Raw genomic sequence first — 15,679 nt, 5'->3', positions numbered from 1 at the left:
TAAAACTTACAGCTTTATTTCCCACCTTTTCAACAAAACGGATGTGCATTTTTTTCTATTTTCCTCCGTTTACTGCAAAAATCAAACCTATAAACAAAGCCAGACCTTGATAAACAGGACGGTGCCTGCAGAGATGACCTGAGTGACGGGAACTCAACAGGAGTGATGAAAACTCCGGCGTTTCACTGCAACACTTCGATCCGAGGACGCCGGCAGACCGGCAGCGAAGACAAGAGCCGCAAACGACACATGAAGGAGGATAATGAGCTCCTCTATCCGCCGCTGCAGCGGCGAGGGAGAACCCTCAAACAAAAAGACAAACCAAAGAAGGACAGCAGAGAGTCAGATTCCCTGAGAGCAAGTCTCAATCTTTTAAATAGAGGTAAACTGCTGACGAGGAGCAAGAAAAGTCCGTTTGAAGTCCTGTTTACACGTGTAAATGTGCAGAACAACTGTTTACTACGGCTGTGGTGTGTGTGTGTGTGTGCAGTAGCAGCGTTCCTATAGTCTATTTGGAGTCAGCGTTTTCAAAAGCTTTCACTTCCCCCCGTTTCCATGGAGACGGAGTCAGAGCACAGGGGATTGTTTTCAAAAGGGTTTTTTTTTTTTTTCATTTTTCCAAAAAAGTTTTCCAAAACTTGCACCTTCAGGGGCCGTGTCCCGCCCCCGGCGTTGCGGCCTCACAGGGACCCGTCGTGGCGTCATGTGACCGGGGCCCTGGATCGCCCAGGTCCACGTCTCCCTCGCCGAGAACCGTCTCAGAAACCGTGTGGACCGACACCGTGACGTCGACGCCGCCGACGCCGCCGGCGCCGCCGCGCTTTCCTCCCGCCAGCAGACCCTGTTCCTCCGCCCTGCGGCCGGCGCTCGGCGAGCCGGCGCCCTGCCCGCTCGCCGCCGCGTCGCCCGGTGGGTTGGGCCGCTCTGCCGTCTCCTCTGCGAACATGCGGCAGTTGAGGATGAGCGGCGGCAGCGGCACGCTGCGCGCCAGCTCCTCCACGTGGCGGGCAACTCCAGCGTCTTGAACTGCGTGACCTTGGCGAGCTCCAGCGTCTTGGCCGAGGTGACGATGGGGATCCGCTTGGCGACCTCGAAGGCCTTCTGCAGCTTCTCGGCGCCCTCGGTGCGGAAGAAGTCGTTGATGGCGCGCTCGGTCTCCTTCAGGTGGCTGCTGACCATGCACAGCCGCGCCACGTTCAGGACCATGGTGACGGCGAAGGCCGCCAGGCACACGATGACGAAGTACAGGCCCAGCCCGCTGTCCGTGTACGCCACCCGCAGAGTCACGGTGTAGTTGGTGGTGACGCCGGCGCCGCTGGACGCCACACAGGTGTAGCGGCCGCGGTCCTCGAAGGAGACGGCCGTGATGTTCAGGATGCCTTTCTCTGGAATCTGCCACTTCTCACCTGCAGCCACAGCACGGAGAGAGACGGTCACCTCAGTCTCCTCCGAGCCTGCTTCTACAGAAAGTCAGATTTAAACTAATTCCACGTTGTTTTGAAGCTTTATGCTAAAAGCATGAATCACATCAAAACTGACTGGTAATTTTAGTTGATTTCTGCAACATTTTACCTCGAAAAGAACTAAAATCCTACAAATTTATTGCAATTTCTGACAAAATGTAGCACAAATCAAGATTTTTGTTTTTGCCCAAATCTTCAACAGACCATAGATGGAAAAGTAGAGTTGATTACATGTAGGTCTGTCTCTTTAAATCACATACTGCGTATTACATACATTAACTGTTTGTTTCTGTGTTTTTTTTTCTGCTTTATTTTTCTGAACTTCTGTCATTTCTGTCATTATGGGAACAGTAGATGTCAGATATAATGAAATAAGACACAGGTCAGAGTTTTCTCAAGCTCTCCAGACGTGATGAAACTTTCTCATTTAAAGTCAGAAATTCTTTCACCTCAGTCGGAGTCATTCACACGGACCGTCAAACCTCAGGACACCTTAAATTGAAGTGACTGTCGTTTGAATTCCCTCACAGTGAAACACCGGACGGTGCTGCAGAAACATCCGCCTGCTGTTCACCACTTCATCTCCTCACCTGCCTCTTCGTCCAGCAGCGCTCCTCTGGAGTTGAACCACTTCACATCTCCATGCACCCCGGTCACGTTGCACTGGATGAGCGCACTGGAGCCCTCCTTCACCACCACGTGGCTGCTGCTCTCCTGGACGCTGGCGTTCCAGGCGCCGGTCACGACCTCTGACCTGTTGTGACCTCCCTCTGCTGTCCGCAGCAGCAGCAGCAGCAGCAGCACCGTGTGCGACAGGCGCAGAGACATGTCGAGGGAGGAGTCTTCAGCTCACGCCGAAACCAGACAAACCTGGAAAACAGGACGAGTCAACAGCTCCACGTCCGCAGCAGAGCGCGCTGTCATGCAGTAGCTGTGCACAAATCCTAAAATACTGGCTTTTTAATTATTTGTTCATAAGGCTGAAGAAGAGTCACTTGTGTTCCTAAATAACTGCTTTTCATTATTGATTTAATTCGTTTTGCTCAACACTTTAGAAATCCTGCGGGTTTCTTATTCCAGCAGACTAGTGAAAGCAGGAAAACAAGTCATATATCCAGTGAAGAATCCCTTTCTTTCATTATTTTTTGATTTGAAATCACGACTTCACACAAAAAAAAATTCATCATCAGATATAAGCAAAGATATATACATAAACAGTGACAAACAACACAAACCACGTCCAGTGAAGACATCTACTACAGATTACTGTTCATGAGTTACATTTCTGGAAAGATCACTTGAATTCTTGCATAATGCTGAATTAAAATCAGTCACCAGGCCACTGTCAAGGTAAAACCTATAGAACTGTCTTAATTCAAATTAAACAGCTGTAATATAGAGAAGACAGTGCAAGATAATACAATATTGAGATTTAAACTCTGCATTTATACCTGCTGGATATGTTGAAATGTACATTTATCATAATTAAAGCTTTAAAACCAAAGACTTACTGCACAATATCAAGGTTTCTGTGAAGAGTGATTCTCACCTGCGGCCAAAAGCAACTAAATCCACACGAAACGATGTTTTACTTCAATGAAACTGCGACGTTTGGCTCATTTCTCCTTCATAGGGAGATGTACAGGCGACACAATCAGTTCTCTTCCTGGAGCAGGTGAGTCGGGGGGCGGGGCTAACTGTTGCACAGGTGATAAAGAGCCACGTGACTCCTGATGTGGAACATTTTCTTCCTTTCTTTCTTTTTTCACCCACGAAAGTGCAATACAGGGTCTTCTTTCGAATATGTTTATAAAAGCCACTGCTTAGCTTTGTATTCAGTATTTAATAGTGCTTATTCAACTGTTTTAATTTCTACTCTATTTATTCGTAGTGGGCCAACGCTGAATATCCCATATTCTAGCAGTAAATCTGAGATGCATCGAGACTTATTTACATGAGATTTTAAAATCTGTTTACATAGTTTCAGTCCTCGTTTTGGTATAAATAGAATAGAATAGAATAGAGAATAGAATAGAATAGAATACTTACTTATCTCACCAGGGAGAGATTTACCATTACAGAGGTCGAAGAACACAAACAAGTGAGGAAATGTGCAAATGCATAATAAGTAATTAAATAATAAGTAATAAATAATTAATTGATTGATTTAATTAAAGATTTTTTTAAATTAAAACTGAAAATGCTATGATGTTTAGTGTTTTCTTTAAATCTAATTGCGTCTAAAAAACAACTGCAACATTTCAGGGATTTTAATCATTTTCCATTTCCGGTTTTAGTCGCGTGGGAATTTTCAAAATTAAATAGACAAATCTGTGAGTCTGAGTTCGAGTAGGTTTCTAAAACACCAATAAAACTTTTCAAACTTGTCTATTTGGTTTTGTACAAAAATGTTTATAAGAATGTTAATTTCAGTGACGTTAACGAGTGTATGAGCACATGAGTGTTCTTATTGTGAAGAGGCTGTCACCGTCTTCCGGTTAGCTCCGTTAGCTAGGTCAAAACAAATGTGACGTGGCTAATCTCTGACACAAAAGAGGCAGAAAACCGGGGTTTTTGTAGGTTTTAGTGTTGAACTCGGGAGAGGTTAACGCGACGGAGCTGAAATACAAAGCTGACACTGAACAGAGAGCTGCAAATTGAAGGAAAAGTCGCAGAGAAGAGTCGCTAGCTGTTAGCATCGAACAGCTGCCCTGGAGGAAAGGTGACTGTAGAGCAAATAGAAATACTTATTCTTTAAAATACACTTTGAAAATGCTTTAAACACAGCCAGCAGTTCTGTGAGCAGACTGCTATCATACACACGGAGAAGTAGTTGTTGATCATTACTTCGTAATGTCTACAAACATCTGTTTATAACAATAATAGTCACAGCATTCAGCGTGGGTCCCTGTTGTTCTGTTGGTTTCAGTGCTGTGATTGGTTCACATGTTATAATCTCTGGTTGTGTCCTTTCAACAGGTTCATAAACATGCATGAAGTGTCTGAATTCCTCAGTTTATTCTCTAAAACTACTGTCCTCCACAATTCTAATTTTATGAATATACCTAAATCAGTGTGTAGTATATATTTATTTCGGTAAGCAGAACACTGACAACCTCTGATCAGGTTTAGAACCACTGGTGGCCAGTAAGCTTTCTAGGTTTACAGATGTGGAGGTTGTAGTGAGACAGACGGTTAATGAAGAAGCAGCAGGTATGAATACCAAGCGCTGTGATCATCACCTTCCCTGGTTGATACTGTGATTCCACCCGTTATTAGTGGGTATTGCTGTTAGAATATCAGCCAAGTGTGGAACACCTTTTAATCCTCTGTAATCTGCAGGCATGCACCGTGACATTTGAAAAGATGGCAGACAGTGAAGCTTCCAGCCCCCCGGCTGAGGATGCGGGGGTGGAGGTCCCTCCCTCTGAGAGCCCGGACCGCTCCTCGCCCCCCACCACACCTGACGTCTCGACCGACGTGGCTCCGACGAGGAGGGCCCGGAGGAGACCGGAACCCAAACCTGCCGCTGAAGAGCCGGAGACGCCGAAAACAGAGGAGCAGCAGCAGCGGTGAGGAGGACAACCAATACGGCATATTGATCTGGCTATAACTTCCTCCCTCTGACATCCAGATTATAGAGCATCTTCCACCTCTAGTAACACAGCGAGGTCCCGTTTGCACCCTTCAAGTGTTTTTCACTGAAAACAGATCTCAGATTTGAAAGCAGTCGTCCTCTGTGTGAAAATGGAACTGTTCTCTGGTGGTTGTTGTGTGAAGGAGGCTGGGTTTTCAGCAGCGCTGCTGATAAGGTTATCTTCAGTCGGTACATATTGACTCTTAAAGCTGAGCTGCTGCTTTTAGTGGACGAAGATAACGGCTGCTGTCTTTATTGCTCCGTCCTTTCATTTCCTCCCACAGACGTCCAGTGAGTCCACGGTGGCCCCGGGCGGGTGGGGGTACTGGGGCAGCTGGGGCAAATCCATCCTGTCCACAGCGACGGCCACCGTCGCCACCGTGGGTCAGTGTTCACCAGCTGCCGCACCCTGCAGGGACCGCCGTTATGTGCCGCTGTCCAACCTGTCTGCTGTGTCCAGGTCAAGGACTGACTCAGGTGATCGAGAAGGCCGAGACGTCCCTGGGAATCCCCAGTCCCACCGAGCTGTCGGCGCAGGTGCAGGACGAGCAGCAGCAGGCCGGTGAGTGACCGGAGGCGTCAACGCCAGCGGAGCGGACGCCGCAGCCTCTCTGAGACGGACGTGTCCTGTCTTCAGGTTCTCCCGCTGAGGCCAGCGGCGAGCCGGACGGCGCCGCCCACGGCGCCATGGGGATGTTCTCCTCCCTCAGCAGCGTCGTCCAGAGCACCGTGAGTACAGGCCGCATCCAGAACGCCGCCGTCCCTGAACGCAGCGTCGACTCACGCCGCCGGGCTCGCCTCGCAGGGCAAGACGGTGATCACGGGCGGCCTGGACGCGCTGGAGTTCATCGGCAAGAAGACCATGGACGTGATCGCAGAGAGCGACCCGGGCTTCAAGAAGACCAAAGGCCTGATGGTCCGGAACGCCACGCTGTCCCAGGTGATCCTCGCCCCGCTCCCCCCCTCCCCCGGAGCCTTCTCCGTCTCACGCCGCGTCTGTCCCGGACCCACAGGTCCTGAGGGAGGCCAAGGAGCGTGAGGAGCTGCAGACGGCGGAGACGGACGCGTCCCGCCCGGACAGGAAGGCGGTGGCTCACTACGGCGTGCTGTTCGATGAGTTTCAGGGCCTGTCGCACCTGGAAGCTCTGGAGCTGCTCTCCCGGGAGAGCGAGTCGAAGGTACGAGGCCGTTTGCTCTGAGGAGCGCGGCGCCAACATGGCCGACGGCTGCTGTCTCTGCAGGTGAAGTCGGTGCTGACCACGCTGTCCGGGGACGAGCTGCTGCAGCTGAGAGACGAGCTGGACGGATCAGGGACTCCTTCTCCCTCGCGGACTTCGATGAGGAGGACGTGGACGAGAAGAAAGGTGAGAAACTGTCCTCTGAGCAGGACGCCGGCGGCGGGCGGCGAGCGGCTCACTGTGGTTTGACCTGCAGACGCACGGCTCGGAGTTCGAGAAGGAGCTGCTGGAGGCCATGGAGGGTCTGAGAGTCTCCGCCACGGCCGCCAAGCTCAGCACGGTACGGGAGGTGGAGAGCTGCAGCGTCCAGGCCGTCCGTCCGTCTGCGCCGACGCTGACGGTGTGTTTCCTCCTCGTCCCTCAGGCCTGCAGGAGCAGCTGCAGCCTGATCGCCGCCATGAGCCGGCAGGACGAAGAGGAGCAGGAGGAGGAGCAGGACACACTCTGTGGACGTACGTGCTTTTTACCACACACACTCACTACTTAAACGGTGTGTGTGGGACAGACGCTGACGCTCCGGCGCGTCCGGACCGCAGACCTGAGAGTGGAGTGTGTCCTGAACGGCCTGGATGTGTGTGAATGGGGTTCACTTCATGTGGCTGCCCGTCTGTGGCTTTCAGGAGTGTGTGTGTGTGTGTGTGTGTGTGTGTTCAGGAGGTTCACGCCGCGGCCATCAGGAGTCTGGCGGAGCTGACGGCTCGGTCCATCGAGCTCTTCCACAAGCTGGCTGAGACCACCCTGTTCGCCGGCGGCGGCGGCAGCGCCGACGCAGCTGTCCTGACGCGGTAAGAGGAGCGGCGGCGGCGATGGGGAGGCGGCGTGGTGGTGGGCGGCGGGAGCGGCGGAGGCGCGGCGGCGGGGAGGCGCTGACCGGGTGTCTCTCTGACTCAGGTTGACCGTGCTGCTGTGTAAAGAAATCTCCCTGCTGTCCAGGAAGTTCACGTCCTGCCTGACGGCGGCCGGGGTGACAGCGCCACTCCACACACACACACACACACACACACACACACACACACACACACAGTCTTGTATTTCTATCCTTTGGGGACCTTCCATTGACTCCCATTCATGTCTAACTCCTAACCCTGACCCTGACCCTGACCCTGACCCTACCCTGACCCTGACCCTAACCCTAACCCAGGCCACAACACAGCCGAACCCTAAAGAAATGTTTTTAACCTTTTACTTTTTTCATTAACATGGTCAAGAAACACTGTTTCCTCATTAGGACCGGAAAAAATGTCCCCACAAGGCACATCGTGCAGGTTTTCCTATCCTTGTGGGGACATTTGGTCCCCACAAGCATAGAAAAACCCGTACATACACACACACACACACACACACACACGCCCAGCAGGTCGGTCATCCCTCTCTCCTCTGTGTTCAGTCCAGGGAGAAGGCCGACGTCCTCAACCCGCTCATCACCGGAGTCTTCCTGGAGGTCTGTTTCTCGCCGCTGCGCCACATCACATTTCTGTCACTTTAACCGGTGTCATACATGAGGCCCGCGGGCCGGACCCGGAACACAGCAGGCTCCAATCCGCCAGTCGTTCAGTATGAAGTCCAGTGGAGGAGTGTTTGTGAGTAAAGTTTGTGGCGTTTCCTGGCAGGCGTCCAACAGCGCGTCGTACGTCCAGGACGCCTTCCAGCTGCTCCGGCCCATCCTGGAGATCGCCCACATCCAGAGGACGGCCGAGGCCGACCAGCAGTCCTGACGGGGTTCAGCCCCAGCTCCTCCTGCAGATCTGCGGTTCGATCCCCTGCCTCTGATGTCCAGACTGGAGGAGGCTGTCCAGCACAGCTGGACTGAACCGGAGCTCACGCCACACGTCTGGAGAATACTGACAAGAAGTCCACCAGGAAGAGAGTCTGACGTGGAATCTGCTCCTGCAGACCGCAACACATCATGAAGCCTCATCAATTCCCTTCTAATTCCATGGATCACTTCAGGAAACCTGTTGATGGAGATCGAGCTTAAAGCTGCTCTGCTTGGGTTCATGTTGTGATTTTACAAGTTAAGTTACGCACAGCTCAGTTGTCTTCCTGTTGGAGCTTTTTAAAAGAATTAATGGTAGGAATGAAAATATTGAGAAAAGAAAAGGAAAGTGTTTGTGTTGAGCTCCTGGAGGCTTCTGGTCTGAATCATCTCGGAGCTTCCAGGATGTTTCCAGATGTGCAGCCTGATGTTGTACTTTGTGCTCACGTCAGTCAGATGAGACGTCAGACCTCAGGCCTCTGGCCCTGAACCCCAGATGAAGCCATCAGCCTGGTGGTGAAGAGTGTGTTCTGTCTTCATCTCCTCCTCGTCGCTACTTTTCAAACAACAGAAGCTTCGTCCTGTGCCGAAGCGAAGCCGCTCATCCTCAGAAGCAGCAGCAGGCCGTGTCTCCTCCCAGGGCCCCGGGCCTCGAGTTTAGAACCGCAGTGTAACCTCAGGTGTTTCCTCCTGCCATCAGTATAACCAAACGCTGACAGCTGTGTGTTGTGGAGTCTTATTTTTGGAGACTGTTTTGATTAAAGCTTTCATATAAAGGTCTTGTTGGAGTTTTGACTTCAGCGCTTCGGTCTGTGTTTTTCCTGACAATCAAACCCAAATCAGTCGTTTCTCCATTTCTGATCCTCAAAGAGCATCTGAAGGACAGACTGAACGGGATTTAATCGTTTTGAAGTTGCAGCACGTTTACTTAAACATTCTCATTGTGCTCAGTGTGAATGGTAGAAATGATTAGAAAGGACTAAATCTGTAATAATGATCATTTATTTCAAATCCAACACATTCACGGATCATGAGGCAGCAACATTTAACTGAAATAAAAATGTGGACTTTTTAAATCCCCTGTTTGCAACTATAGATATATTCAGTGTCGATTGCAGATGGTGAATTGATGTTAATGACAGTGCAACCACAATTATTTTCTTTTTAATGAAATAAAAATGTGTTCTACACTGATTATATGAAAGTTTTTCATTAAACAATCTGGGTTTTCAAAACTTTTTTTTTGAAAATCACAAAACAAACACCTCTGGGTCTGAAGTGAGACAATAAAAGAGAGATCTAGTCTGATCACCAAATGAGAAAAAGGGTTAAAATAACTGAAGATCTGCTGGAATGAAGAAATGTCCAGGATGCGTCTGTGAATACTTCTCCCATATTAATTTCATTTTGAAAATGATTTATTTATTATTAAAGGCTTACAGACTCATGCAAAAACACACAATTTACACCCACAAAGTTGTGATGTGCTTCTAGTGAGTATATGTAATCTGTTTGAACCAAATTCATCTGAAATGTTCAACTTGACATCTGTTTGCATTAAGTATGAGCACATCCAGAACATTTTTATATGAATAAACACCAGGAACGGACATTAAAAAACCAGACACTGCACTTTTTGAATCACTGTTTTGGATCAATTTAATGTTTCACTCTCATGCAAATATTTTTATTTTTTTTAACCTAATGCAATAAATGATATGGAATAAACAAAAAATGTCGAAAATATTTACAAACAGAAGCCCAACATAAGAAAAAATAGATCTAAAGAGCATAAAAATCAATATGACTTGTAATATTTCTCTTTCTCTCATCATCAGGCTGAATGTAACGCTGAATTATTGTGCATTTTGCAGTTTTTTGGAAGTATTTCAAGTCTACTGGATTCCATACTTGAACTGTAGTTCCCGCCGCCGCCCATAAGGTGGCGGTGTGGACATTTATACCGTCACCAATAAAACAAAACGAAGAAGAAAAAGCGTGCCCGGAAAGGAAGCGAAGAAGAAGAGAAGCCGCAAACCGGCTGGTTTCGTCTCCGGTAAAACTTCTCTTTTTATTCCCTCCTCTCGCTTTTCAAAGTGTTTTCAGGTCCCGGAGCTCTGTCGGGACAAGAAGAACCGGATCGATGGGTTTTTTAACTCTGCGGGACTCGCTGTCTCCGTATTGTGGTGGTTAGCCTGTTAGCTGTTTGCGCTAAGCTAAGTGCTAAGTCCCTCGTTGTTTTCAACTGCGCACCCAATAAAGAGTAAAAAATGTTAAATTGAGCTACAGCTGTAACGTTCACATCCTTGTTATCTCTGTGGCGTTATTTTTGATAACCTGGGATAATAAGCAGTCCTCCAGCACACCCACAGCAGTGAAAGTGAAGTGGTAATAACAAAGACTTTATCTAAATTGAAGTAAATATCAACGTGCTTTTGGATTATTTAAAAAAACAGAATAAGATTGATATTCGGAAATGTGTGTAATTCACTGCATTAGATTGTTGGGGGTGTTAAATATAGTGTCTACTTTAAATATTTGCTTGTTTTTGAAATGTTGTACAGCGTTGCATTGAGAGATGGGTTCATTGTTCTAAGAGTTGATGATGTTAAAAGGACCAACTCAAAACACAGTTGTAGCTCCAGACCACTTCAAACCACAGAAGTGAACAGATCTCGGACTGGAGTCACATTTTGAGGCAGAACATGTGGAGGAGCCGCTGCAGTAGGTCATACATCCATGTTCTTTGTAATAAAACCATAATAACGAGACTTGAAAGTAGTGAAAACTACTGAAATTGATCAGTGATCTGGCCGCCACGTGCAGGTCGTGCGTACGCTTCTTTAGACTGTTTGCATAAAGTACAGAATGAACTTGATGGAGACAAAGGTGCCGAAAGACCTTAAACAGAGTCTCACCTGAATATTTTTGCCTTCAGATTGTGACAGACATGTTGAATCGATGGAAAATCCTGGTTTGATTCACAGCTGATTGCCAGTTCGGGCAGGTTGATGTTATCGTGCATGTGCTGTTTCACACAGTTTATCCAACGAACAGGAGGAGAACATCCACTAAGCTGGAGTGGCCAGTGAAAAGGAGTAGATAATGATACTTCACTTTCTGCAGCAAGCTTTGAGTTATTATTGATCTATTGGTGAGGTCATCCGACTGAACCGGAGTGGAAAGAAAAGGACAGAAAGCAATAGACAACAATAAAATATGACTTATAGTCAAAATGATTGGTACTGTTGTTTAATGCTTTAAATTCAGAGAGTAGTGAGGCCTAATCCAGCGGGTGGTCAGTTTGTGTTCAGATGGACTTAAAGCAGCTCCTTTCACCGTGTTGGACTGTTTCTTTATTTTTTCCCTGTTACTGCTGCAGGCCCAGAGCCCCAACAGTCCCCCTTCCTCCTGTCCTCTGCTGTCCTCTGCTGTCCCCTCCCGTCCTCACTCCTCCTCACTGCAGCTGTATTTCTTCACTTCTATAAAGAATCTGTCCAACATGTTTAGCATGAACAACCTTTGATTCCAGTCATCAGGGAGACTCTCTTCTCTTCCTTCTTGTGTTTCGTTTTAATGTTATTGACTTGAAGTAATCAAGCTGTGACAATATATATTATAACACACACACACACACACACACACACACACACCCACACACCTTTCATCTACCGAGGATCCAGCCGACTGTGTGTTTTTGTACTTGATGTGCTGCTTTAGTTGGTATCTGGAGAACGTTCGGGTTCATTTCCCTCCCTGTGATGTTATTCAGACTGCAGGTACGTTGAAATTCGTTGACGTCCTTCTTGTTGTGTGTTTCCAGTGTTGTTTGGTTCATCGCGCCGCCCGGTCATCAGCAGGAGCGTTGGGCTTCCAGCTCTTCACCCGACCTGCCAACATGCCAGCCGCACTTACAGATTCCAGTCAGATAATCTGTGAGGTCTGGGCCAGCAATGTGGAGAGGAGATGAGGAAGATCCGGCAGATCATTCAGAGTTACAATTACATCGCCATGGTAAAGAGGAGAGGAGGGCTGTGGTTCCCCTGCTGTCGCTTCATTTCCACAGTGATCACACCGCCGGCCTCTCTGCAGGACACAGAGTTCCCCGGCGTGGTGGTCCGGCCCATCGGAGAGTTCCGCAGCACGGTGGACTACCAGTACCAGCTGCTGCGCTGCAACGTGGACCTGCTGAAGATCATCCAGCTGGGCCTGACCTTCATGAACGAGGACGGGGATTACCCTCCGGGCACCACCACCTGGCAGTTCAACTTCAAGTTCAACCTGACGTAGGTGCTGGGCGGCAGCGTGTGGCGGGGATGTGGCCGGTGGCGCTGATGGCTCTGATGGCTCTGCTCTCGCCCCCCAGAGAAGACATGTACTCGCAGGACTCCATAGACCTGCTGCAGAACTCGGGCCTGCAGTTCAAGAAGCACGAGGAGGGAATCGACACGCTGTACTTCGCCGAGCTGCTCATGACGTCCGGGTGGTGCTGTGTGAAAACGTCAAGTGGCTGTCCTTCCACAGGTCGGGGCAGAGCGCTGACCCTCCTGACCCCCCCTGACCCTCAGCTGACCCGCTGCTGTGTCCTGAGCTGAATCCTCCTCTCTGCCCTGCAGCGGTTACGACTTCGGCTACCTGGTGAAGCTCCTGACGGACGCCCGGCTGCCCGAGGGAGCACGACTTCTTCCAGATCCTCAACCTGTTCTTCCCCGCCATCTACGACGTGAAGTACCTGATGAAGAGCTGCAAGAACCTGAAGGTAGAGCGGCCGGCTCCACGGCGGGGCGCGCCCTCCGCTCGCCGCCGGGCGCTCTCTGACCTGTGCTGTGTCTGCAGGGAGGCCTGCAGGAGGTGGCCGACCAGCTGGAGCTGAAGAGGATCGGCCGGCAGCACCAGGCCGGCTCCGACTGCTCACGGGCATGGCGTTCTTCAGGATGAAGGAGGTAAACGCCGCGGGCCGCTCCGGCTCTCGCTCGCCGTCGGGTCTGTCCCCCGTCCTCATCCGCCGTCCTCTCCGTCCGCAGCTCTTCTTCGAGGACAACATCGACGACGCGAAGTACTGCGGGAGGCTGTACGGCCTGGGCTCGGGCTCCAGCCAGCCGCAGAACGGTATCTCCAGCTCGGGCGCCGAGGAGACCAACAACAAACTGATCTTCACCGTCTTCATCTTCAAGTGGACGAAACACTTGTTTTAAAACCTGACAGCAGCCCCCCTCCCCCCCCCTGCAGAGACAACGGACCGCTCCTCTTTTTAGTTGTTTTACTGAATCGACGGCCGGATGATCTGAAGCCTGGTCTGGACGGCAGGACCAGCTGCCCCTTTTAGACCGCCGCTCAGATCCTCCTCTCTGTCTCTCTCTCTTCCTCACTCTCTCTCTCTCTCTCTCTCTCTCTTTTACGTTGATGCTGGAAGGGCCTGTAAATTCCAATGTATAATTTTGATGAAAATAAAAATGTTTTAGCTCTTTTTTTTTTTTTTTTTTTTTTTTTCCCCCCGAACTTCCAGAAAGTTTTAGCAGCGGCCTGGAGCTGCGCCAGGGCGACCGTCGCTCACCCAAACAGTCCAGCTCACACGTCTCGTCGTTGCCGTTGTTTTTACATCCGACATGTTTTAAAACTGTTGTATATTAAATTGTTTTGTATTTTCAATGTGAAAATGGAAGAGTGTGATCTTTTTTTTCCTTCACTCAAAGACCCTCTGGAGTTACTCCGAAGCAGATCATGTGAACCGAGCTCTGGGGGCTTTCAGGAAGGGGGTGTTCACTTCACATGTACCCCCTCTTTCCCCCCCGACAGGTGACCTTCTGACCTCACCACGTCCTTGATGGTTTGACGTCATTGCGGCGTTTCACTGCCAAAGTATTTCAAAGTACAGAAATACTCAGCACTGAAGTATTCTGATACAGAACAGGAAGACAGTTTTATCATCTTGGTAAAATACAAACTACACAGGAGTTAGCTCCCTTTGTGAAACGCAGAACTGTTTTGCTTATTTCAGGGTTTAAAGATGAGTTTTCATAAGAGTCACTGGTTTCATAGATTTGTGTTTAATCTGCCTGACAGTGGAGGTTAAGCTGTACAGGAAGCTGGTGTAATTACAAAGAAAGTAAGGTCCCAATACAGAACCCTGTGGAACTCCATGTTTAGGTTTAGTCTGAGCTCAGGAGTCACATGACCGAATTCTGGCAGTTCTGAAGCAAAAATGATTTAAACTCAAAGAGGAGACACGTCAAGACTTTCTGAGTTTTTATTCAACAAAAATCTGTACAGGTGGAGTTTTGGCGTCAGGTGAGGAATCTCCGGGAGGCTTTCTGGACGGACGGAGTGTTTCCGTATCGGCGCAGCATGTCTCTGGCCCGCCGCTGGAGGTCGTCGGAAAGAGGCGGCGAAGACTTGCTGCGGTGCAGAAGCAGCAGGCAGCACTCCATCACGTCTGGACGAGCGAACATCTGGAGAGGGAGAGCGGTCAGCGGCCGGGAGAGCGGCCTCCAGCGGCCGGGTGAGGTTACCGTTACCTTGACGGAGTGCGGGAGGTCGGCCAGCCGCTGCTGGTGCTCGGCCATGCTGGAGGACAGCGACAGCAGCGAGTCCTGGTCCTGGCCTGGTCCTGGTCCTGGTCCGCAGGGCTGAGGAACAAACACCACAGAGCAATGAGCGCGTCCTGCAGCTGTTCCTCCAGGAATCCCGGGAGTTGATCTCTGGAGGGTCTCACCGTTCCCCAGCGCCGGCGGAGTCCGGGGCGGAGCCAGGTTCTCCGGACGGCGTTCCGGTCCTCCCGGCCCCGCGCCCGGCTGTGCTGCGTCACCATGCTGCTCAGACGCTCCTGGATCTGCCGCACGGCCCTCTGGGAGGACTGGAGCGAAGCGTGAGGCTCGGACAGCAGCAGCGAGGCGTCCGGGACCCCGTCGACCCTGTCCACTCTCCGTTCGGCACTCCGGGACCGCCGGGTCCCGCAGAGCCGGCCCACCAGTCCTCATACAGACGGTGGTAAAGGACGAAGGCCTGCAGCTGCCGGCGGCCGCCTCAGCTTCCTCCTCCTCCTCCTCCAGCTGAAGCCGCCTCAGATCCTGAGTGGAACAAACTCTCACATCGCCTGGAGGGAAGACCAACAGATCCCATCGAGCCTCGTCAGGACCAGGGTCCGGGTCCAGACTGCGGCTTGAGACGGACCGTGAGGGAAGAGCATCCTGCAGAGCTCTGCAGACACGCTGAAGAGCCCCGCCTCCCGGGTCCAGCTCAGCGCCGCCCACAGCTCCCAGCAGCCGGGCCCCGCCCCCCTGCAGCCAGCCCAGGACGCCCAGGGTCACATGGAGGGACGAGTACAGCAGGACCTGCACAGCAGCACACGGTCATCAGCCCCGCCCCGCCGCCGCGGCGCCACACCCGGCGAGCCGGCGGCCTCCTGAGGGTCTACCTGAGGAGCGCACGCTGGAGGAGGGCGGGGGGCAGTCGGAGGACTTCACTCCTGCAGGAGGACTCCGGCCTGTCCGGCTGAGACGCCCCACTGCTCGTCCCACACCTCCCGCACTCGGTCCAGGAAGCCGCCGCCGCCACGACTCGGCGACGCCCACGTGTGACAGGACGC

At 50.8% G+C, this 15,679-nt stretch overlaps 1 protein-coding gene, 1 long non-coding RNA gene and 2 pseudogenes across 2 annotated transcripts; 2 read left to right on the top strand and 2 right to left on the bottom strand.

Moving 5' to 3' along the window:
• Positions 1-563: 563 nt before the first annotated feature.
• Positions 564-2,168, bottom strand: LOC115395009 (microfibrillar-associated protein 3-like; the record flags this gene model as incomplete). Its single annotated transcript, XM_030100346.1, is given in 3 exon segments — positions 564-1,011; positions 1,014-1,406; positions 2,054-2,168. Coding segments are annotated over 3 exon segments (873 nt in total), but the record flags the coding sequence as incomplete, so codon positions are not given.
• A 1,846-nt stretch (positions 2,169-4,014) lies between these two features.
• On the top strand, positions 4,015-8,359 carry LOC115395008 (protein FAM114A2-like; annotated as a pseudogene).
• Positions 8,360-10,091: 1,732 nt separating this feature from the next.
• LOC115395451 (CCR4-NOT transcription complex subunit 8-like) lies at positions 10,092-13,585 on the top strand (annotated as a pseudogene).
• Positions 13,586-14,447: 862 nt separating this feature from the next.
• Positions 14,448-14,848, bottom strand: LOC115396017 (uncharacterized). The gene is made up of 3 exons (XR_003932341.1): positions 14,807-14,848; positions 14,610-14,720; positions 14,448-14,543 (listed from the first exon to the last, which is right to left on the bottom strand). It is a non-coding gene; the product is annotated as an uncharacterized LOC115396017 (long non-coding RNA).
• Positions 14,849-15,679: the final 831 nt, after the last annotated feature.

The sequence above is a fragment of the Salarias fasciatus genome, chromosome 10 (assembly GCF_902148845.1).
Source record: "Salarias fasciatus chromosome 10, fSalaFa1.1, whole genome shotgun sequence".
In the NCBI taxonomy this organism is placed as follows: Eukaryota; Metazoa; Chordata; class Actinopteri; order Blenniiformes; family Blenniidae; genus Salarias; species Salarias fasciatus.
This window is presented reverse-complemented; position numbering and strand designations above follow the sequence as displayed.